Source organism: Oncorhynchus kisutch, linkage group LG25 (assembly GCF_002021735.2).
Source record: "Oncorhynchus kisutch isolate 150728-3 linkage group LG25, Okis_V2, whole genome shotgun sequence".
Classification (NCBI taxonomy): domain Eukaryota; kingdom Metazoa; phylum Chordata; class Actinopteri; order Salmoniformes; family Salmonidae; genus Oncorhynchus; species Oncorhynchus kisutch.
The window spans coordinates 21,311,158-21,334,203 of NC_034198.2; the positions used below are offsets into that span (position 1 = coordinate 21,311,158).

General features: G+C 45.0%; 1 protein-coding gene across 3 annotated transcripts in view; it reads right to left on the reverse strand.

Moving 5' to 3' along the window:
• Positions 1-23,046, reverse strand: part of LOC109870379 (inactive rhomboid protein 1) — a 44,802-nt gene that overhangs the window by 14,644 nt on the left and 7,112 nt on the right. For 2 of the 3 annotated variants that reach the window (XM_031804728.1, XM_020460868.2), the window contains exons 2-3: positions 14,297-14,449; positions 12,663-12,802 (exon numbers count right to left, since the gene is read on the reverse strand). In XM_031804728.1, the coding sequence (XP_031660588.1) occupies positions 12,663-12,802; positions 14,297-14,413 (257 nt within the window). In that variant the 5' untranslated portion in view covers positions 14,414-14,449. Of the gene's footprint in view, positions 1-9,893; positions 10,677-12,662; positions 12,803-14,296; positions 14,450-23,046 lie in introns of those variants that run through there. The other variant, XM_031804729.1, reaches the window with a different exon arrangement.

Consider the following 23,046-nt stretch of genomic DNA (forward strand, 5'->3'; position numbering starts at 1 on the left):
GTAGTGTCTGTATTAGTGTGAGTGTCTGTATTAGTGTGAGTGTCTGTATTTAGTGTCTGTATTAGTAGTGTCTGTATTAGTAGTGTCTGTATTAGTAGTGTCTGTATTAGTAGTGTCTGTATTAGTTGAGTGTCTGTATTAGTAGTGTCTGTATTAGTGTGAGTGTCTGTATTAGTAGTGTCTGTATTAGTAGTGTCTGTATTAGTAGTGTCTGTATTAGTAGTGTCTGTATTAGTGTGAGTGTCTGTATTAGTAGTGTCTGTATTAGTGTGAGTGTCTGTATTAGTGTGAGTGTCTGTATTAGGTAGTGTCCTGTATTAGTGTGAGTGTCTGTATTAGTAGTGTCTGTATTAGTGTGAGTGTCTGTATTAGTGTGAGTGTCTGTATTAGTAGTGTCTGTATTAGTGTGAGTGTCTGTATTAGTAGTGTCTGTATTAGTGTGAGTGTCTGTATTAGTAGTGTCTGTATTAGTAGTGTCTGTATTAGTGTGAGTGTCTGTATTAGTAGTGTCTGTATTAGTAGTGTCTGTATTAGTGTGAGTGTCTGTATTAGTAGTGTCTGTATTAGTGTGAGTGTCTGTATTAGTAGTGTCTGTATTAGTAGTGTCTGTATTAGTGTGAGTGTCTGTATTAGTGTGAGTGTCTGTATTAGTAGTGTCTGTATTAGTGTGAGTGTCTGTATTAGTAGTGTCTGTATTAGTGTGAGTGTCTGTATTAGTGTGAGTGTCTGTATTAGTAGTGGTCTGTATTAGTAGTGTCTGTATTAGTGTGAGTGTCTGTATTAGTAGTGTCTGTATTAGTGTGAGTGTCTGTTTTAGTGTGAGTGTCTGTATTAGTGTGAGTGTCTGTATTAGTAGTGTCTGTATTAGTAGTGTCTATATTAGTAGTGTCCTGTATTAGTAGTGTCTGTATTAGTGTGAGTGTCTGTATTAGTGTGAGTGTCTGTATTAGTAGTGTCTGTATTAGTAGTGTCTGTATTAGTAGTGTCTGTATTAGTGTGAGTGTCTGTATTAGTAGTGTCTGTATTAGTGTGAGTGTCTGTATTAGTGTGAGTGTCTGTATTAGTGTGAGTGTCTGTATTAGTAGTGTCTGTATTAGTAGTGTCTATATTAGTAGTGTCTGTATTAGTAGTGTCTGTATTAGTAGTGTCTGTATTAGTGTGAGTGTCTGTATTAGTGTGAGTGTCTGTATTAGTAGTGTCTGTATTAGTGTGAGTGTCTGTATTAGTGTGAGTGTCTGTATTAGTAGTGTCTGTATTAGTAGTGTCTGTATTAGTAGTGTCTGTATTAGTGTGAGTGTCTGTATTAGTAGTGTCTGTATTAGTAGTGTCTGTATTAGTAGTGTCTGTATTAGTGTGAGTGTCTGTATTAGTAGTGTCTGTATTAGTGTGAGTGTCTGTATTAGTAGTGTCTGTATTAGTGTGTGTCTGTATTACAGTTTTTTACAACCACTTTGGCACTAATTTCAGAACCAGAACCCAGAAACTCTAGACACAAAACTCACAACCAATGATCAAAATGCTAATTTTTCAAAACTCTTAACACTTCTTCCAATTGCTTGGATACAATACACATAAAGCTAAGATCATTTGTTCATTGAACTAAAATCACCTGTTCAAAATGACACAACTTGACATCAAAGTATTACCATTTCAAAATGCAATTCACACATTACATCTGAGATGACTGTCTACTCATTTCATTACAATGATCTCACTATCAATTGATACAACTGCTCAAAATGATAAGTAACTGTTGTATTACTCTTAATGCAGTTTTATGGAAACTGACAAACAATATTCCATGTTTAGATCATGAAAGTTTCAGGATAACGAGATCCATTGACACCAATTACCGTGGAACATGAACCAATTGGACTACATTATCTATGGATGTAATATTTCATCATCATTCTTTATCAGACACTGTTTCTATGGTCTCATGTACCACTTTTCCAGACCATGTTTTCAGATTTGACATTACTGTACACTCACCGGCCACTTTATTAGGTACACCTATCTAGTACTATGTAGGACCCCCTTTTGCCTCCACAACACCCTGAATTATATGTTAAGAGATGCCATTCTGCACACCACTGTTTTAAACAGCTGTTATTTGAGCATTTGTGGCCTTTCTGTTAGCTTGAATGAGTCTGGACATTTTCCTCTGACCCCTCTCATTAACAAGGTGTTTTTGCCCACAGAAATGCCGCCCACTGAATGTGTTTTGTTTATCGCACCATTCTCTGTCAACTCTAGAGATTGTAGTGCGTAAAAATCCCAGGAGGGCAGCTGTTTCTGAGATGCTGGAATCACCATGTTTGGCATCAACAATCATACCACGGTCAAAGTTGCTTAGATTACTCATCTTGTCTGTTCTAGTGTTTGGTCGAACAACATCTAAAGCTCTCTAATCTATATACTCTATATATTGAGTTGCAGGCAGCCACATGATTCGCTGTTCGAATGTAACCGTCCTTGATGAGCTAAATCAGGTCTGTAGAGCTGATGTTATGACCTATGTCATTGTGTGGGATAATGTCAGGTTCCACCATGCTCAAATGGTGCAAGCATGGTTTCAGGCCCAACCACAATTTACCACCCTGTACTTACCCCCATACTCTCCTTTCCTTAACCCGATTGAGGAATTTTTCTCCACATGGAGGTGGAAGGTGGAAGTGGGGCAAAAAAGTATTTAGTCAGCCACCAATTGTGCAAGTTCTCCCACTTAAAAAAATGAGAGAGGCCTGTAATTTTCATCATAGGTACACTTCAACTATGACAGACAAAATGAGGGGGAAAAATCCTGAAAATCACATTGTAGGATTTTTAATGAATTTATATGCAAATTATGGTGGAAAATAAGTATTTGGTCAATAACAAAAGTTTATCTCAATACTTTGTTATATACCCTTTGTTGGCAATGACAGAGGTCAAACGTTTTCTGTATGTCTTCACACACTGTTGCTGGTATTAGTATTAGTGTGTGTGCGTGTGTGTGTTTATGTATGCATTAGTATTAGTGTGTGTGAGTGCATGCATTAGTATTAGTGTGTGTGTGTGTGTGAGTGTATGCATTAGTATTAGTGTGTGTGTGTGTGTTTATGTATGCATTAGTATTAGTGTGTGTGTGAGTGCATGCATTAGTATTAGTGTGTGTGTGTGTGAGTGTATGCATTAGTATTAGTGTGTGTGTGTGTGTGTGTGTGTATATGTATGCATTAGTATTCGTGTGTGTGTGAGTGCATGCATTAGTATTAGTGTGTGTGTATGTGTGTGTGTGTGGGGGGGTGTGGGTGTGTGTGTATGCATTAGTATTAGTGTGTGTGTGAGTGTATACATTAGTATTAGTGTGTGTGTGAGTGTATGCATTAGTATTAGTGTGTGTGTGTGTATGCATTAGTATTAGTGTGTGTGTGAGTGTATGCATTAGTATTAGTGTGTGTGTGAGTGCATGCATTAGTATTAGTGTGTGTATGTGTGTGTGTGTGGGGGGGTGTGGGTGTGTGTGTATGCATTAGTATTAGTGTGTGTGTGAGTGTATGCATTAGTACTAGTGTGTGTGTGAGAGTGTGTGAGTGTATGCATTAGTATTAGTGTGTGTGAGTGTATGCATTAGTACTAGTGTGTGTGTGAGAGTGTGTGAGTGTATGCATTAGTATTAGTGTGTGTTTGTGTGAGTGTGTGAGTGTGTAAGTGTGTGCATTAGTATTAGTGTGTGTGTAAGTGTGTGCATTAGTATTAGTGTGTGTGTGAGTGTATGCATTAGTATTAGTGTGTGTGTGCGTGTGTGAGTGTATGCATTAGTATTAGTGTGTGTGTGTGTGTGTGTGCATTATACTGCATGTGTATGTCTTCCCCTAGTGACCCTCTGTATATGTAGGAGTGTCTCAGAGTGTGTAAACCAGGAGAAGAAGTGTTCTGTGAAGGATGCGGGTCAGAGGGTAGAGGAGTGTTTACAGTAGAGGACATTCAGTAATAACACAGTCTCCATCATTAGAGAGAAACCAGCCAGCTGGGGAAGCCTTTTAAGGCTGCGTACCGTCAGGGGAGAGAGGGAGGGAGATTCCTCCCAGGAGGGAGTAATGTTTTAAGAGGGGTCACAGGTTTAGGTTGGGAGCAATGTTCCCTCAAATTATTTTAGGCACTGAGCAAGTTTCAGGTCTGCTGAGTGCAAACTTGAACATTGTGAAAATTCTGTGCAACTTCTGGCGCGCACTGAGGCTGTACCCGCTTTAAATGACAATTGAACAGTGTTCAAGTAGGCTAATGTGGCTGTTTGATCATAATGTAGGCCTGCCAGAGTGGCCTACCATCAAAAACACATCCCATAACATTTTAACATGGAAATAGCTGTTATATCATTCAGCCTACAGTAGCAGCCAATGTGTGGTGTTCAATGTAGGCCTGCATGCAGAGCATGACATTAACCTGTTTATCCCACTTGGCCTTCAGACAAGGAGGTGACTGAAAATGTGTTGTGTTGTTTGATGCAAGAAAGCACTCTACAAAATAAAATACATCATTATTGGCTGGCTATTGGCTACTTAGCTTATTCAATCCTGTTTCAAAATACAACACTGCCCCTTTAAGACAAAAAAAAGCTCTTTACTATTCAAAGATGGCTAGAAATGCACACATTTTGTGCTCTTGTAGGAAGCAACCACTCCCCCATTGCTAACTACAAATGATCTATAACTGGGCTAAAAACTCAGTAACTAGCAAAGGATATGAAGAAATGTGCACACGTGGCTACATGCAGCTCTCGCTTTGATCTCAAACAATCTACTCATGACTGCTCATGCTGTAAAAACAGTCCAGCTCAAAGTGAATGGCACAGATCCAAATATGGTAATGTCTATTTGCATATAGGCCTACTGCAGCTTTGATTGGCTATGGCGCCCCAGTCTGTGTAGAGTACAGGCCTGAGTCGTTGCAATAGAATCCTACTCCGATGAGTTCTGCCTAAAAAAATATATCTTTCATAGTTAGTTTCGTTTCGGTATGTTGCATTGAAAGGGGCAAATACTGCATTGATTCGATCACAATTCCCACAGTAAAGGGAAACGTTGATCGTGTTAATTAACGGTGAAAACTCTACAAAGTTGAGTGAAGTTCAATCTCTTACTTCTCTGCCCAGGCTGATATATTTCTTCTGCGTGGCCGTCCCTCTAAGCCGCATGGCAGTCCCGTGCACACGAGCAGCTTAGAGGGAATGGTGGTTGAGAGGGTTTAGGAGGGTTGGGGTGGTGGGGGGGGGGGGGTAGACTGAGTGGTGGTGATTGACAGAGAGAGGCTCTCAGGGTATCAGGATACGTAAACACCACAGAAGAAGAAAACAGAGTGACACATGCAGTCCATCTTTACAGTTAAACACACTCTGTGAGATGAGGTTCTGGGAAGACTCATTTACTCTGTGGAAGGTTGTTTCTAGGAAAATAAACACCTTGATTCACTAGGTTTGTGCGTGTGTGTATGCACCGGGGTTTCCGTTAGGAAAATGTGGCGCTGGTCATTTGACCGGCAACATTTTAATTTACCGGACATTTGAAAAATCTGCCAGACCCAAATGCATTGGGTTCGTAACCTGATTAGGGCGTCCACCCACGGTGCTCAGAATGACAGAAATCACATTTAGATGATGGTAATTCATATTAACAGAACATGCAAGTGGAGGATGCAACAATGTGAGGTGCTTCTTACTGAATTCTGATGTTTAATTTGAAGATGTAAGAATAACTGGCCACATTTACTTTTCCTCAGTCAACAAGATGTGTTAGAAACAGCAACATCACTAGCCTATGTCAATCTACTATCCCCCATAACATTTTTTTTAACCTATTCTATTGGTCAACTTGTCGAGGAATAGCCTATTCCAAACACTCTGGGAGTTGTGGGACGATAGATCCCAAATTCATACAACCAGTAGGCCTAGGCTACATAAAAAAAATTAAGCAATGAGTCTGATGCAACAGATCAGAACGTTTAGCTTAAAATGTTGATTAACTATTATTTCTTCATAGCAATGCGCACAAGGCAGTAGGCTACGCGTGAATGTTCATTCCACAATGAACACGGTTGTCAAAAGGGCACTGCACATGCAAGTGGTTTCATGTGGCAGAGATGGAAATACCTGTTAGAAATGTAGAAAGAGAGGAGATATAATAGGCTACTTTGAAGCAAGGTAAGACATGCCTCATAATACGTATTTAAACATTTAGGTTTCAAATAAGGACGTTTTCAAAATGCATAGCCTACTGCCTCCAGCTCATTGGTGTGTGACGCGCTGATGAAGCCTACCTTCAGTTGCCATTTGAGGTCCTGCAGCAGCAACTTTTGCACTGTCTGACAGATTTCCTGTCCACATGCTCTGTAACTCTATGCTGTATGGTGTGACACACTAGAAATACTAAAGTATGTGGACACCCCTTCAAATTAGTGGATTAGGCTATTTCAGCCACACCCGTTGCTGACAGGTGTATAAAATCGAGCATACAGCCATGCAACCTCCATAGAGAAACATTGACAGTAGAATGGCCCGTACTAAAGACCTCAGTGACTTTCAACGTGGCACCGTCAAAGCTAAAGCTTCCATGGTCAACTGTAAGTACTGTTATTGTGAGGTGGAAACATTTAGGATCAACAACGCCTCAACTACGAAGTGGTAGGCCACACAAGCTCACAGAACGGGATCGCCGCGTTCTGAAGCAAGTAGCACGTAAAAATCACCTGTCCTTGAACACTCACTACCAAGTTCCAAACTGCCTCTGGAAGCAACGTCAGCACAAGAACTGTTTGTCGGGAGCTTCATAAAATGGGCATCCATGGCCGAGCAGCCACACACAAGCCTAAGATCACCATGTGCAACACAGGAGGTTGGTGGCAACTTAATTGGGGAGGACAGGCTCAAGGTAATGGCTGGAGCGGAATAGGTGGGATGGTATCAATTACATCAAACATATGGTTTCCATGTGTTTGATGCCACTCCATTTGCTCCATTACGGACATTATTATGAGCCGTCCTCCCCTCAGCAGCCTCCACTGATGCGGCAATGGCACGCGTTGCCTGTAGTGGTGTAAAGCTTGCTGCCAATGGTCTCTGGAGCAGTGGAAACACATTTTCTGGAGTGATGAATCACACTTCACCATCTGGAAAGCCGACGGAGGAATCTGGGTTTGGCGGATGCCAGGAGAGCACTACCTGCCCGAATGCATAGTCAACTGTAAAGTTTGGTGTACGACGAATAATGGTCTGGGACTGTTTTTCATGGTTCGGGCTATGCCCCTTAGTTCCAGTGAAGGGAAATCTTAACGCTACAGCATACAATGACATTCTAAACAATTCTGTGCTTCCAACTTTGTGGCAACAGTTTGGGGAAGGCCCTTTTGTTTCAGCATGACAATGCCCCCGTGCACAAAGCGAGGTCCATAAGGAAATGGTTTGTCGAGATCGGCGTGGAAGAACTTGACTGGCATGTACAGAGCCATGACCTCAACCCGATCAAACACCTTTGGGATGAATTGGAACACCAACTGTGAGCCAGGCCTAATCGCCAAACACCATTACCCGACCTCGCTAACGCTCATGGCTAAATGGAAGCAAGTCCCTGCAGCAATGTACCAACATCTAGTAGAAAGCCTTCCTAGAAGAGAGGAGGCTGTTATAGCAGTATAGGGGGGACCAACTCCATATTAATACCCATGGTTTTGGAATGAGATGTTCAGGTGTCCACATACTTTTGGTAATGTAGTGTAAATAAGATACATAACGAATATACTGTAGCCTTCACACGCGCAAATTTAATTCTACAAAATTATGCAAATCTACCAATAGACCAGTCAAATGTATTTACATCAACTGGTAATTCCATAAATGAATAGGCTAAAAGGAATTATTTCGCAATGGGATTTTTTCTTCTTCCCCTGACAATTGGCCGGCGGCAATTTTACTTAACGGCTTTTCTATTTTTTTATAGGCCAAAAGCTGGCTATTACCGGCTAACGGAAACCTTGGTGTGCACACTTGCGTGTCTGCATTTGAATGTGCGTGATTGTGTGTGGATGTGTGTGCGTGTCACAGTCACACCCACACTAAATAACCCAACAACAACTGGTTCATGAGTACACCAGTCTGCCAAGCGACAACGATTGAAACTACATCACCCTACATCAATAGGCTTTTTGATATCCTAAAGGTAGGGTTGGCTGGTGCACACAGTGTACTATTTCATTCACAATCATTCACTACCTCTGAAGGGGAAGCTTAGCTGACTATTCACACACAAAGCAATAAATCTGCCACTCAAAGAAAGACAAAGATGCCAACAGAAAGTAGTGCCCTATAAGGATAGCCAATGCTACCACTTTCTCCAATCCTTCTGAGACCGGCAGAGATCATAACAATCAACAGCTATTGCCAGTAGAGCCAGAAGCTCCTGGTATTATTCCACTACCAGAGACATACAGACAAAGGTCATGTGTAGCTTGGGGAGACATTTAGTGAGGGTTGAACATCCTTATTTATGTCACACTGATCCATGCATGTTCTATTCCCCTTGTTCTATTACATGTGGGTCACATTGGAGCACCTCACATTGTAGGAACAAGCATCCCTCAACTATGAAAAATCTAAAGATAAACAGTTCCTTTGTAAAACACTGTCAGTGATCCCTGCACAGCTGGAAATCCTCTCCTCTAATCTCCCCTCCCCTCGACCGCTCTTCTTTCCTTCCTCTCCCTCCCTCTCGCTCCCGCTCTTCTTTCCTTCCTCTCCCTCTCGCTCCCGCTCTTCTTTCCTTCCTCTCCCTCCCTCTCGCTCCCGCTCTTCTTTCCTCCCTCTCGCTCTCGCTCCCGCTCTTCTTTCCTCCCTCTCGCTCTCGCTCTTCTTTCCTTCCTCTCCCTCCCTCTCGCTCCCGCTCTTCTTTCCTCCCTCTCGCTCCCGCTCTTCTTTCCTCCCTCTCGCTCTCGCTCTTCTTTCCTTCCTCTCCCTCCCTCTCGCTCCCGCTCTACTTTCCTCCCTCTCGCTCCCGCTCTTCTTTCCTCCCGCTCTCTCCCGCTCTTCTTTCCTCCCTCTCGCTCTCGCTCCCGCTCTTCTTTCCTCCCTCTCGCTCCCGCTCTTCTTTCCTCCCTCTCGCTCCCGCTCTTCTTTCCTTCCTCACCCTCCCTCTCGCTCCCTCTCTTCTTTCCTCCCTCTCGCTCCCGCTCTTCTTTCCTTCCTCTCCCTCCCTCTCGCTCCCGCTCTTCTTTCCTCCCTCTCTCTCCCGCTCTTCTTTCCTCCCTCTCGCTCTCGCTCCCGCTCTTCTTTCCTCCCTCTCGCTCCCGCTCTTCTTTCCTCCCTCTCGCTCCCGCTCTTCTTTCCTTCCTCTCCCTCCCTCTCCCTCCCTCTCTTCTTTCCTCCCTCTCGCTCCCTCTCTTCTTTCCTTCCTCTCCCTCCCTCTCGCTCCCTCTCTTCTTTCCTGTTCCCCAACTCCTTCCCTCCCTCCTGTTTCCCACATGTTCCTCTACCCAGTTCCACACTGTCTTACCTGTCCAGACATTCCCATGTTGCCCACCCCCCCAAAGTCCTCTTACCTGTCCAGACATTCCCATGTTGCCCACCCCCCCAAAGTCCTCTTACCTGTCCAGACATTCCCATGTTGCCCACCCCCCCAAAGTCCTCTTACCTGTCCAGACATTCCCATGTTGCCCCCCCAAAGTCCTCTTACCTGTCCAGACATTCCCATGTTGCCCACCCCCCCAAAGTCCTCTTACCTGTCCAGACATTCCCATGTTGCCCACCCCCCCAAAGTCCTCTTACCTGTCCAGACATTCCCATGTTGCCCCCCCCCCCCCCCCCCAAAGTCCTCTTACCTGTCCAGACATTCTCATGTTGTCCCCCCCCCCCAAAGTCCTCTTACCTGTCCAGTCCATCCCAGTCCCAGGAAGCAGGTAGGGTCATGCCTCTGGCTCACACAGAGCTACAGCAGCCTGGAGCCACAACCACATAATGTCCTGGTCTCACCCCTAACTCCTGTCCAACGTCTGACCCCAAGTCACCCTCTGGTTCACAGCTGGTGAGAATAATTGAAGGTCCGTTGAGGCTGAGAGCTGCTATACATCCACTGGGTGCTGATGTGAAATGTACTTCCATTCAGTAGTATGTTCTTCCCAGAGAGGGGGTCAATCAAACAGCCTGGCCAAGTTGATGTTCCTCAGACCAGCGGATCACACTAGGAGAACGTGTCGTCTAGAAGCTGGCTGAACTCCAGTGTGACTCCGAAATAATTGTGTTTCTCCTGCAGCACTATGATCCGTCTACTGTGCTTGGAAATAGAATCCAACAGACTTTTAATTCAACAGAAGATTTGCTCTCTGAACTTGAGACAATCTTGACGCAGTGTGATATTCTAGTCTGTATCTATTACAGGGATTTGCTGTCTTCAGTTCCATAACCTCCAGGCTATGATCTGTGATCCGTCTACTGTGCTTGGAAGAATTGAGTATCCAGTTTTCCTCAAAACGGTCTTCTCTCTCCAGGATTCCTTTTTAATTCAACAGAAGATTGTCTCTCTGAACTTGAGGTTGTGAAATCTTTCCGCCTGTATCTCCATGAATCCTCTCTAGCTGCCTGATCCTCAGTGGGAATGGACAATGGCTCTACATATCTGCTCTCTGTGAATCTCTGTTCTCACCTCCCTAACACACTTAGTTCTACAAGCCTCTCCCTCTTTTTTTCTATCCCTCTCTCTCTCTCCCTCTCTCTCCCTCTCTCTCTCTCTCTCTCTCAGCCCTCTCTTTCTATTAACCCCTCCTCTCTCCCCTTTTCTCTGCCCCCCCCCCCCTGTTTGGGGAGTTTGTGTAAATTGGCCAACGCTCCCACTAACATACCAGCACTTCCCAGGGAGAGAGAGATTAGAAGGAGAGAAAAAACAAGGTAGGTTGTACATATCAGGCGGTGGAGGGAGTGTGTGGGACCTGTCTCAACAAGAGAGAGAGAGAGAGAGGATGAGAGAGACAAAGGGAGAGACAGAGAGAGAGAGAGAGAGAACAGAACAGAAGAGGGAGAGAGGGAGAGAGAGAGAGAACAGAAGAGGGAGGGAGCGAGAGAGAGAGAGAGAGAGAGAGAGAACAGAAGAGGGAGGGAGGGAGAGAGAGAACAGAAGAGGGAGGGAGAGAGAGAACAGAAGAGGGAGGGAGGGAGAGAGAGAGAGAGAGTGGGAGGGAGGGAGGGAGGGAATGAGGAAGAGAGAGAGAGAGGGGGGGAGGGTGGAGAGAGAGAAAGAATGCACACAAGGTTGACGCAGCAAAGTCATGAACCCCTTGCATGATCATAAGGAAACTACCTTAGTGTGAGGTGTGAAAAAGGTTAACTAATGCCTTTCGCTCAGCAAGCTAACACAGTCTTGTAACAGACACACTGCTAACACGGGGGTTCAAACTCAGTCAGTCACATACTGTATCATCATGTCTATGAATATAACTCCATAGGTGTGACAATAGCTGTCAATAGAAAGTTAGCATTGCTGACATTCCTGTCCCTCTCACAGGCCTTAGCCTGCCAGTACAAGTGCCCCCTCAGTGTGTTACTGTGATGCTATTGATAGAGTCCTACTGGAGCCAACTGGACCACACACACACACCGTGGTTCCACCTTTCGAATGCGAAGGTTCAGGCAGGCCTTTGAAGAGGTAGCTGTCTTTGGTGTTGGTCCACTGTCACACAATGAGCTGAACACACAAGCCAGCTACATGGCGTTCCGATGGATTCACAGCGGCCTTGATGTGGGAGGCCAGGTAGATACTCTTTATGAGTCATTGTGTGTGTGTGTGTGAGTGTGTGTCTGTATAAGGGGTGGTGGGTGGAACGTGTGAATGCATCCTCTATGCGTCATGGAACACAGTCAAAAACATGAAGACATAACACACAGCAGATGTGGTCCCTGCGTGTTGCTCTGACGATTCATCCTTAAACACATGATTTGGTGAGCGAATTGCTGGAAGTTTGCGTTATATCTTCAGGGGATTCTTACATTGTCGTAGTGAGGATTCTTACATTGTCGCAGTGAGAATTCTTACATTATCGTAGTGAGGATTCTTACATTATCGTAGTGGGGGTTCTTACATTATCGTAGTGAGGATTCTTACATTGTCATATTGACACATTATCTTAATCTGTTCCTTCTCTCTCTTCCCTTGTTCCTTCTTTCATCCTTCTCTCTCTTCATATCCCTCCTCATCCCCTCCCCCCTCTCTCACTCTTACTTGATGATTTGTTTGGGGATGGACGAGCGGCGGCGGGTAACCAGTTTGGGGACACAGGAGCGCCTGCGCAGCACAGACACCCGTCGGGGGCCCCTCTGGCCCTTAGGAGGGACCGTGTTGACCCGCTTGAAATGCACCCTCTTCTCACTACACACATACACACACCAGACCGAGGAAAGCCGGGGAGGCAGGTAGGCAGATGGGGAAGGAGAAGGAAGAGACACCAAGAGAAAGGAGAGAGAGTGGAAAATAAAAGGAGAGGAGTAAAAAGGGAAATGAAAAGAGTATAAGTTCAGATCAGCTGGAAAAGAGTAAGAGTCAGTTGGTAAAAGTTAGTGTTATTTAGAAAAGATATTCAGGGAATGCAGAAGCAAGTAGAGTGGAAGGTGTGTTGTGTGATACACGTGTGCGTGTGTGTGGTCTCACCTCTTGATGGTCTGTGTGATGGAGGGCTGGCGCTGCAAGGGGGGTTGGAGATAGTTGCTGGGGTCAAAGGTTGCGATGCCTGATTGTATGTTCTCGCCAGGCATGCTCACACTGCGCAGGAACCCCTGCCTCTTCACCGGCTGTGACACACACCAGACAACAAGAAGACATTGCACCTCAACAGCTGAGTGGACTTACTGTAGCTGGTCTCTATTGTACGCTTGTATTGAATCTGTATTGAACCTGTGTCTAGGCCAGATTACAGCAACTGTACATGTATGTATGAATGTGTGTGGGGTGTGTGTTCTACCTGTGTGTGTGTGTGTGTGTGTGTGTGTGTGTGTGTGTGTGTGTGTGTGTGTGTGTGTGTGTGTGTGTGTGTGTGTGTGTGTGTGTGTGTGTGTGTGTGTGTGTGTGTGTGTGTGTGTGAGTGAGTGTGTGTATACTTTCCTTGTGGGGACCTGTTGGTAGTAAAACAAGGAAAGCATTCTGCTGGTCCCCAGAAGGAAAAAGGCTTTTTTAGGTTTAGGGTTACAATTAGGGTTAGGAGTTAGGGTTAGGGGTTAGGGTAAGGGGTTAGGAGTTAGGGTTAGGGGTTAGAGTTAGGGGTTAGAGTTAGGAGTTAGGGTTAGGGGTTAGGGTTAGGAGTTAGGGTTAGGAGTTAGGGTTAGGAGTTAGGGTTAGGAGTTAGAGTTAGGGTTAGGGGTTAGGAGTTAGGAGTTAGGGTTAGGAGTTAGAGTTAGGAGTTAGGGTTAGGAGTTAGGGTTAGGGGTTAGAGTTAGGAGTTAGGGTTAGGAGTTAGGGTTAGGGGTTAGAGTTAGGAGTTAGGGTTAGGAGTTAGGGTTAGGAGTTAGGGTTAGGGGTTAGGGTTAGGGGTTAGAGTTAGGGGTTAGAGTTAGGAGTTAGGGTTAGGGGTTAGGGTTAGGAGTTAGGGTTAGGAGTTAGGGTTAGGAGTTAGAGTTAGGAGTTAGGGTTAGGGGTTAGGGTTAGGAGTTAGGGTTAGGAGTTAGGGTTAGGAGTTAGAGTTAGGAGTTAGGGTTAGGGGTTAGGAGTTAGGAGTTAGGGTTAGGGGTTAGGAGTTAGGGTTAGGAGTTAGGGTTAGGAGTTAGGGTTAGGAGTTAGGGGTTAGGGGTTAGGTTAGGGTTAGGAGTTAGGGGTTAGGGTTAGGAGTTAGAGTTAGGAGTTAGGGTTAGAGGTTAGGGTTAGGAGTTAGAGTTAGGAGTTAGAGTTAGGGTTTAGGGTTAGGAGTTAGGGTTAGGGGTTAGAGTTAGGAGTTAGGGTTAGGAGTTAGGGTTAGGGTTAGGAGTTAGGGTTAGGGGTTAGGGTTAGGGTTAGGGTTAGGAGTTAGGGTTAGGAGTTAGGGTTAGGAGTTAGGGGTTAGGTTAGGGGTTAGGGTTAGGAGTTAGGGGTTAGGTGTTAGTGTTAGGAGTTAGGGGTTAGGGTTAGTTTTAGGGTTTGGTTAAGGGTAAAATAGGGGTTAGGAAAAATTTGATTTTGAATGGGAATCAATTGTTTGGTCCCCACAAGTATAGTAAACAAACGTGTGTGTGTGTGTGTGTGTGTGTGTGTGTGTGTGTGTGTGTGTGTGTGTGTGTGTGTGTGAGTGTGCGAGCGAGAGAGCTGTGTCATCATACCTGTAGGAATGTTGAGGGCTCATCCAGGGACAGCTGTGGGGGGATGTCCACTCTGAGCCATGGAGGTTTCTTCCTCTGCAGACTGCTGCTCTCCTGGGGCTGGCCTGGCTCAGCCATGCTCTCTACCGCCCCCTACCGTGCTACGCCTGCCAGCTGGAGACACAGGGAGAGAAGGAGAGATGTGAGACAGAAGTTCAGAACACACACACACACATTGCAGCCGTATTACAGATAAACCCAGTGATCTGACTCAGAGCAGAGCACATGAAGCAGCTTTTTGGAGTAATTTTCATTATTGGAAGTTGGCTGATCCTAATGCAGGTAATGTTGCCAGCCAGTCTAACACGTGCCCTCCAAACTGGACACACCCTGCCCTGTGTCCACTGTCTGTCTGCCCATCTGGACACAGCCTGCCCTGTGTCCACTGTCTGTCTGCCCATCTGGACACAGCCTGCCCTGTGTCCACTGTCTGTCTGCCCATCTGGACACAGCCTGCCCTGTGTCCACTGTCTGTCCGCCCATCTGGACACAGCCTGCCCTGTATCTACTGTCTGTCTGCCCATCTGGACACAGCCTGCCCTGTGTCCACTGTCTGTCTGCCCATCTGGACACAGCCTGCCCTGTATCCACTGTCTGTCTGCCCATCTGGACACAGCCTGCCCTGTGTCCACTGTCTGTCTGCCCATCTGGACACAGCCTACCCTGTATCCACTGTCTGTCTGCCCATCTGGACACAGCCTGCCCTGTATCCACTGTCTGTCTGCCCATCTGGACACAGCCTGCCCTGTATCCACTGTCTGTCTGCCCATCTGGACACAGCCTGCCCTGTATCCACTGTCTGTCTGCCCATCTGGACACAGCCTACCCTGTATCCACTGTCTGTCTGCCCATCTGGACACAGCCTGCCCTGTATCCACTGTCTGCGGGTGTAGCGAAATGCTTATATCAAAGCAGACCTATGATTTCCATGGACTGTGTGTTTTTTAAGACTTTGTACTAGTATATTTTCCCACAAGGGGGCGTTGATTGCCTCAAAGACTTCTCCTCATCCAACAACACTCAATGTTGTATTTTATTTATTTAAAATAAGGCAAGTCAGTTAAGAACAAATTCTTATTTACCATGACGACCTACCCCGACCCAACCCTAACCCGGACGACGCTGCACGCCACACTATGGGACTCCCAATCATGGCCGGTTGTGATACAGCCTGGAATCGAACCAGGGTCTGTAGTGACACCTCTAGCACCGAGATGCAGTACCCCGAGTACTTACACTAAGTCTTTGAACTCAGCCACCCCTGAGGATGTTCACACACACACACACACACACACACACACACACACACACACACACACACACACACACACACACACACACACACACACACACACACACACACACACACCCGTCAGCACCAGAACCACTGCATCAGCCTGACTCAATCCCAGTATACTTAGGGGCTCCACTCCACACATACAAACATACACTACTAAGGAATCCTGTGGATAGAAGAACCACAGAGAGTCGTTGATTGGTATACTGTACACATACAGTAGCACACCCACTGAGTCAAACCTAAACCCACACTGTCTACAGACAAGCAGGGCTTCCTCACTGAAGCATTTGACTAATAGATTGTTTGCCATGTGTCAAGAGCTAAGATATGATCTTTGATGTAAGCAAACTTGTATCTACATAATCCTTCATCCATTCAGCAGGGTGGTCTTGGCTGATCAACAGGAGGCCGTAAAGCATTGAGGCTGTCCTATGTCTGTGTGGTGACAATGTGGGATCTAACTATGATCTGGAAAAGAAGTCCTAGAGCCAATGTTAAATAAGAGTTAAACATGAGATGATCATGAAAAGGACATCTGAATGCAGCATCTGTAAGACTGAACAGACAACCACCATTTAAGGAGATATCAGATGTGGATGGTTTTGAGGTCCATTTTGAAATATTTCTCAGAAGGGAAATTACAGTCGTTGGTCTTGCCATGAAATCATTAACAGAACAATCGTCTATTATATCATCACTGATTCTTGAGGCTTGAGACTCACTGAAGCCAAGTCCAACAAGCGGTGTGCTATTCAATACCAGCAGCGACACACTAGCCAGCCAGGCAGTCAGAGTGGGTGTGTTTCCAAACCCAAGGGAATGGAGTTTACGGTAAGAATTCAGAGAAAATCAGCACATAAAGAGTTATCCCTCAGCTGGCTGTGTTCTGAAGGTCATTCTGTGGCGGGTTCTAGAACCCTGTGTGCTCCTTCAGAGACAGAGAGAGTAAACACACTCCTACAAATAGCATCTCACCAGAACAATATGACCATATCCTATGGCCGCACACACGCACGCACATACACAAGCACACAAACGCTAACATATGCACACACACAGTTGCACGTACGCACACAAACTGCGGTTAAGGCCTAAGTCAGAAGTTAGCAGTACGAGAGGTAAAATGAAAATAACGAAAACACTCCCTTTTTCTCTCATCCCCTTTTGACGCAAAAAAGCAATCAACACACATACACATGGTTTCTATTCCATGATCCCTCTATCCCTCTTCCACCCGGTCAGTTTTCTCCATCTGTGTGTGTGTGTGTGTGTGTGTGTGTGACAAGCAGATTAAGGTCCAATGGACAGGCTTTAATCCTGCAGTAGACCACGTGATAATACGCTTCCTCCTGTCCGTCAGCAGGAGATCAGGACATGGATTGGACAGGTGGTAAACATAAAGAATGTCCAGGAAGTCACCCTGTACCAGGAGTCAAAAGGAACTGAATGGAAATGAGTTATCACTGAATGAAACTGAATGAATGTGTTTGAATGGATTTGCTCTTGTGTTATGCAAGTGCTGATTTTACTACTTAAAAAAATAAAATAATTAACCTTTATTTAACTAGGCCAGTCAGTTAAGAACAAATTCTCACTTACAATGACGGCCCACAAAATAGTGTAAACTACAGTATATGGATGGATTTGGAGAAGCAGCTGGACCTTTTCCTACAGTTACGCTGCCCAATATCAACTACTTAGGCCTGTTTTGCATTCAGGGACATTTCTTCCAGACACATCTTGCTGAAATTAAACAGAATGTCACATTGCATAAAAGAGTTGTCCAAACATTGTCCTCTCCTACCCTCCTTGCTGTGCTCATGGAAAGAGCTTTGCACCGGACAGTACTGGGGTTGAACTGAGCTCAAGTTACTCCTCATTGTGTCTGTTTCAATAGCCTTGCACTTTCCAAACCAATCTTTCTCCTACTCTCTCTTTCTCTTTCTCTCTCTCTCCCCATCTTTACTTCCTTTTCTCTTCATCTCTTTTCTACCTCTCTCATTTCAACCTTCCTTGCTCGAGTACAGAAATGCCAAGCTGTATTTGACATTATAACTGACACTTCCTTCACCGACTGTGTTATCCTGCGACTGTGTTATCCTGCGACTGTGTTATCCTGCGTCTCAAAATAGCTTCTTTTTTTAAATGCGAAACAATGACTCGATATAGAACTCAGGATAAGGTGTAACCCTAAAGAGCCCAATACCACCTCTTCTCATTTCAGCTTGACAGAGTATTGTAGAGGAGCTCTGCATTTTATGCTTTATGCCCCATGGACAAAGCAATGGGCCTGATATCATCTCAGTTCAAAAAGTGATGATATTTATTCTCTTGTGTCATGTAAATGGACTCGTGTGTTATGAATCTTTGGCTGAAATCAATATTTGATGTGTTGGAAAAATCGAACCCCAGCGAACCCGCCATCTGCTCTTAGATAAGTCCTAGTCATGCCCCCCCCCCCCCCCCCCAGTGACATCATCAGAGGTCTGTGTAGTGGGTTTGATCTGTGCCAGATGTTACAGTCATATCTCTTTGTGTGTGTGTTCTCCAGCGATGGATGACCTCATTTTGTTGCTTCCTTTCTGCAGAGTGGTGCTGTGTTGTGTTCGTTGTGTTGTGTCCCTCTTCCGGTGCCTTACCCTCGCTTTGTTTGACTACAGCACACGTTCAGGCCATCTGCAAAAAACACATCTACCTAACAACAGTGAGTATAACAGAGAAAACAGCCACAGAATGCACAATAAAAGTATGACCTACAGCAGGGATGGGCTGCTTTGATGGGGGTGGGGGCCACAAAGAAACTGAACTCATTATGAGGGGCAGCAGTGGCTTGTGGGTCTGCGTACCCACAACCATACCCCCCCCCCCCCAAAAAAAAACACCACTACCTTGCGAGCAAAACATTTTAGCGCCCCCCCAAGTGACAGCGAAAATCATTTTAAAGTTCATCTCCTGCAATTCTGCACATTTTGCCATGGGGCGTAGAGAAAATGTTGCCATGGGGCGGAAAGAAGAGTTTGCAATTTTCTAACACATTTCCTGCAATTCTATATACATTTTGTCATAGGGTGGAGGCAAATGTTCATCATTTTTAATATGATAGCTGATGATCAATGGACCCCGCCCCGTTTGGTCATTCGACCACGCTAACTACAAGTTTAGATAGCTGGCCGCTAGACTCACTGACCAATAAATAAATAGAATAGCTGAAATGGCACCTTGTGTATTCTAACTCTCAACAGTAAGTTGAGACCCTGACTTAATTGGTCCGCGGGAATACAAAAGGGTTGCCGCGGGCCGCAGGCGGCCAGTTGCCCATCCCTGACCAATGAGTATTTGTAGTTCATCTCCATATCATATTGAAAAGAGTACTTCTGGATTTTTTCAGAAGTTCAAACAAGAGGTCACATTTTAGTTTGACTCCACTAAGGTTTACCTACATGTTGGACTAACTGCTCCATAAACCGCCCACACCGTCATCATCCCCAGCAGAACAAAACCAAGCCAAAATATGATCTGATAAAGAGAAAATACAGTAATCTTTTTTGTATTCCAACTCATTCTACTATTGACATATGTCACCAAGTTTAATCTGGTATTACAGGTCCATTCTATTTGCCTCAAACCTCAGACCCAGTGGTCAACCAGGAAACAAGGGGAAGTATAAGCTTTTGACTAAAGACTTCCTCTCTTTTTTCATAAAGTCCAATCCTGACGTAAATGTATATGCATAACTCGAATTTAAAACCAAATCCCTTGCACATCAATACAAGATTTATGAGAACGGCTGTTGTGTGCATTCCTCAAGTTAAGATCCGGTCTATAATGCATTATGTATCGCTAGGGAAGTAGAGGTAGAATCAAAGTCCTCTACTGCACAAACCACCACCAAGCTAGCACAGATCATTCTCAACCTTTATTTGACCAGGGTAAGTTAACCATACCAGAAGTCCTGTGGTAGTGGTGCCCTTGATAGTCATGGCGCACCGCCTGGTTGGCTCGACACTCTGTGGTGCACATGCTCGGAAATACCTCACATTCCTCCTGAGAGACCAGGCCGTTCCACCCCATTTCATCCCACTCAGTTCTGTTTCTGGTGAACCGTGATGGTGTGGCATGGCTGTACAGCTACAGAACCAAAACCACTCTGCCAGCCTGATTCAGCCACGAGGCTTTCGGGAAACTCACCCCCTAGGACTCTGTTATTGAGCCATAGCAATGAAAATGCAGGCGTAGCAAAAGACCAGCTGTTTTCACAATAAGAGTTCTCAGTAGTCCAATAGAGAATATTCACGCGCATAAATTAAGCCCTCAAACATCAACAGTTTCAGGCATTCATTGTCCTGGGCTGGTTTAATACTGTATGTCAAAATCACAGAAGTGTAAAGGCTTGCTATGCTGAACCCCCGAATTCGACAAACCGAAACGGTCTCACTAGTTACAAGGTTGAATCTTACGAGACCATTTACAGTGAATGCGGGTTTTCCTTCGATCCTAAAAAAGTGCACACCAGGCATTTATATACAGTAGTAAACACTTTGTATTCAGGATTGCAGGAGGATTCCAGCCCAGCTGGAGCTCCGAATGTCACTCTGACAGCATGTGTAAGAGGCTGGTTATCAGCCAAGCTCTCAGTCCCTCAGGGGATCACCAAGCCGTGAAAAAGGAAGGAGAGGAAGGAGGTGAGGAGAGAACATGAACAGGAGGAGAAGACATACAAAGGGGGTGGGGGGGGAGAAAAACACATGACACATTGAAGAAGAAGAAGAAAAGAGAGAAGAAAGAGAGGTAAAAGAAAGAAGGAAGAAGAAAGAGAAGCGCGGTGGTAATTCTACTAGGACCCACCATCCCTCCCTCCAGAGCCCTCGGACTCCCTGGCCATGGGTCTCTTCCTCTGGATAACTGACAGACTTCAGTGGGTCTATCTATCCGTTTACATCATTTCCATTGCATCGTAGCTGTAGACTTCCAGTCATTGCCAGAATATCGCAGTATCCCCTTAACTCAGTTTGTTTCTGAGTTAAAGTGTCACGACTCTCGTGGGTTGAAGAAGGAGACCAAGGTGCCGCGTTGTAGGCGTTCATGATATTTAATCAACCGAACACCACAACAATGTAGAAAAACGACTCCGCACAGTTCTGTCAGACAGCTAAACATAAAATAACTACCCACGAAACACAGGTGGGAAAAAGGGTACCTAAGTATGGTTCCCAATCAGAGACAACGATAGACATCTGTCCCTGATTGAGAACCATACCCGGCCAAAACATAGAAATAAAGAAACTAGAATGCCCACCCTAGTCACACCCTGGCCTAACCAAAATAGAGAATAAAGGCCTCTCTATGGCCAAAGGAAAGCCCACACAAGGCACTGCTTTATTCCTGCACTAACATGATTATGTCAGGTCTGCTTCCAAATCAAACTTATTGAGATAACATTCACTCAATTTGCATACCGTAGAAATATAAATGACTGTTCTAAGTTTATGAAGATATCTCAGAAATAATGTAAACAAAAACATATATATATATAAATATCCTATAGTGAAAACTCACTGCAGTTCCAACATTCCCAATATCTTATCACAGCATATTTGACTGCCAGGAAACCTTGAAATAAAAAGTTACAATTCTCCCCAATATCATACCAAGTTACTTCAAAAGCCTGAGCAGAAGGCACAGCAGAAGGCATAGCCTGGTTCCCGTCTGTCAGTTTGTCATTTTTAAACAGTGAGTTGACAACAGAGACCCAGAATGAGAGGGAAAGAGTGAGCGGCAGGGAGGAAATAGCCAGACCTACCACAAAGCGGTCCCTCGGGGGAGAGGAGAGAATACAGACACAGTTAGGAGTCTGAGGGTTGGTCTCTTCTCCAACTGGCACTGAACAAACTGCCTGGGAAAATAAACACTATTCCGCTGTCACCACTACCCACTCCAGTCAGTCGGCAGACTAAGGGCTCAAATGCATGGCACACTTTTCCATATAGTGCACTACCGTGATGTGGCTTCACATATCACAGTCTCAAGCCAACAGTCCTATCACCTGACAACAAAATGTCATCCAATACCATAAAGACCATGTGGAACAAGCTCAGAATGGATTGGGAGTCGGTATTCCAATTCTGCTTCATTCTATTCCGGAATGGAACTCTGAGAGCTGTTTGCCTATCAGAAACACGCCAGAGGTAACGGCCCATAGTGTCCATTAAGCAAAGAGGGAATTACGAAGCATTAGCTGCAGTTTCATAGGGGTACACATCCACTGAGAGCACTGTCTCTAAGCTGCTATAAGCTTCATGGAGCCCACTGACTAATGACGGTGTGAATCAATTCTAATCCTACATTACGTTGGTTCGCTATGATGCAGCAGGAAGGATCCACCTGTAACTCAACCTGAAGGAGACACAACTCCACTGACCTTTCACCACTTCATGACATGGTGTAATATTTGTAATATGACATGGTTCAAATGGACTCCGGCTGCTGCCTGGTCTACCTTCTACACTCACGTTACACTGTAAATGACAGTTACAACGGCGGCAAATCTGCTCCCATCCTCCAGTTCACAATGCTGTTGATACTGATACCCAGCGGCTAGTGCTTGACTAATATGCAGTGAGACTGGAGGAGACTTGGGGGCCCAACACACATTTCAGAGGACACGCAGTTGCAGTTTTACGAGTTCAATGAATCTATCACGAACGAATACATCTATTAATAAACTCCTAAAAGCCCAACACAGACATTCACCAGGCCATTCCAATGTCACTGGAAAATGTGCCCCATGTGCCATGGATATTTAGCCTGTACACTGTCATTGTGTCAAAGGCACCAACGGCTTTCTGATGTCTGCTGGGAATGTGATAGATGACAGATCTATAGATGACACAGTCCCATAGTTAATAACAAAGACCGAAAGAGGGAGAGGGAGAGGGAGAGGGAGAGGGAGAGGGAGAGGGAGAGGGAGAGGGAGAGCCAATCTCTTTATGGAAGACTCCTTTGTCTCAGCTAGCTGGTGGAAGTGAAGACCATTGTCACAGTCAATGTGTGGCCTTTAGTCTGCTCTGATGAATAGAGCTCTTATGGACCATCCACATGCTGTGACTTAGACATAACAGCTTCCTCTGTTGGCTCGCACTGGATAAAAACATCTAATGGTAATTGCGCACAGATGCTGCATTGGAGAAAAGAGGGTGGAGAGGGAGAAAACTGACACTGAAAAGAATATTTAGAGAGGAGAATGAAGAATGTCATAATTGTGGCTGCTTTGAAATGGAGCACTCAGTCTGGAGTCACCATGAATAACTTTGGTCTTTGTGACAGCACTGACATCATTCATTGACATCAATGAAAGATGTGACTAGAATTTGGTGAAGCATTTTCCATTCAACCATTCAAGTTTGGTGAGATT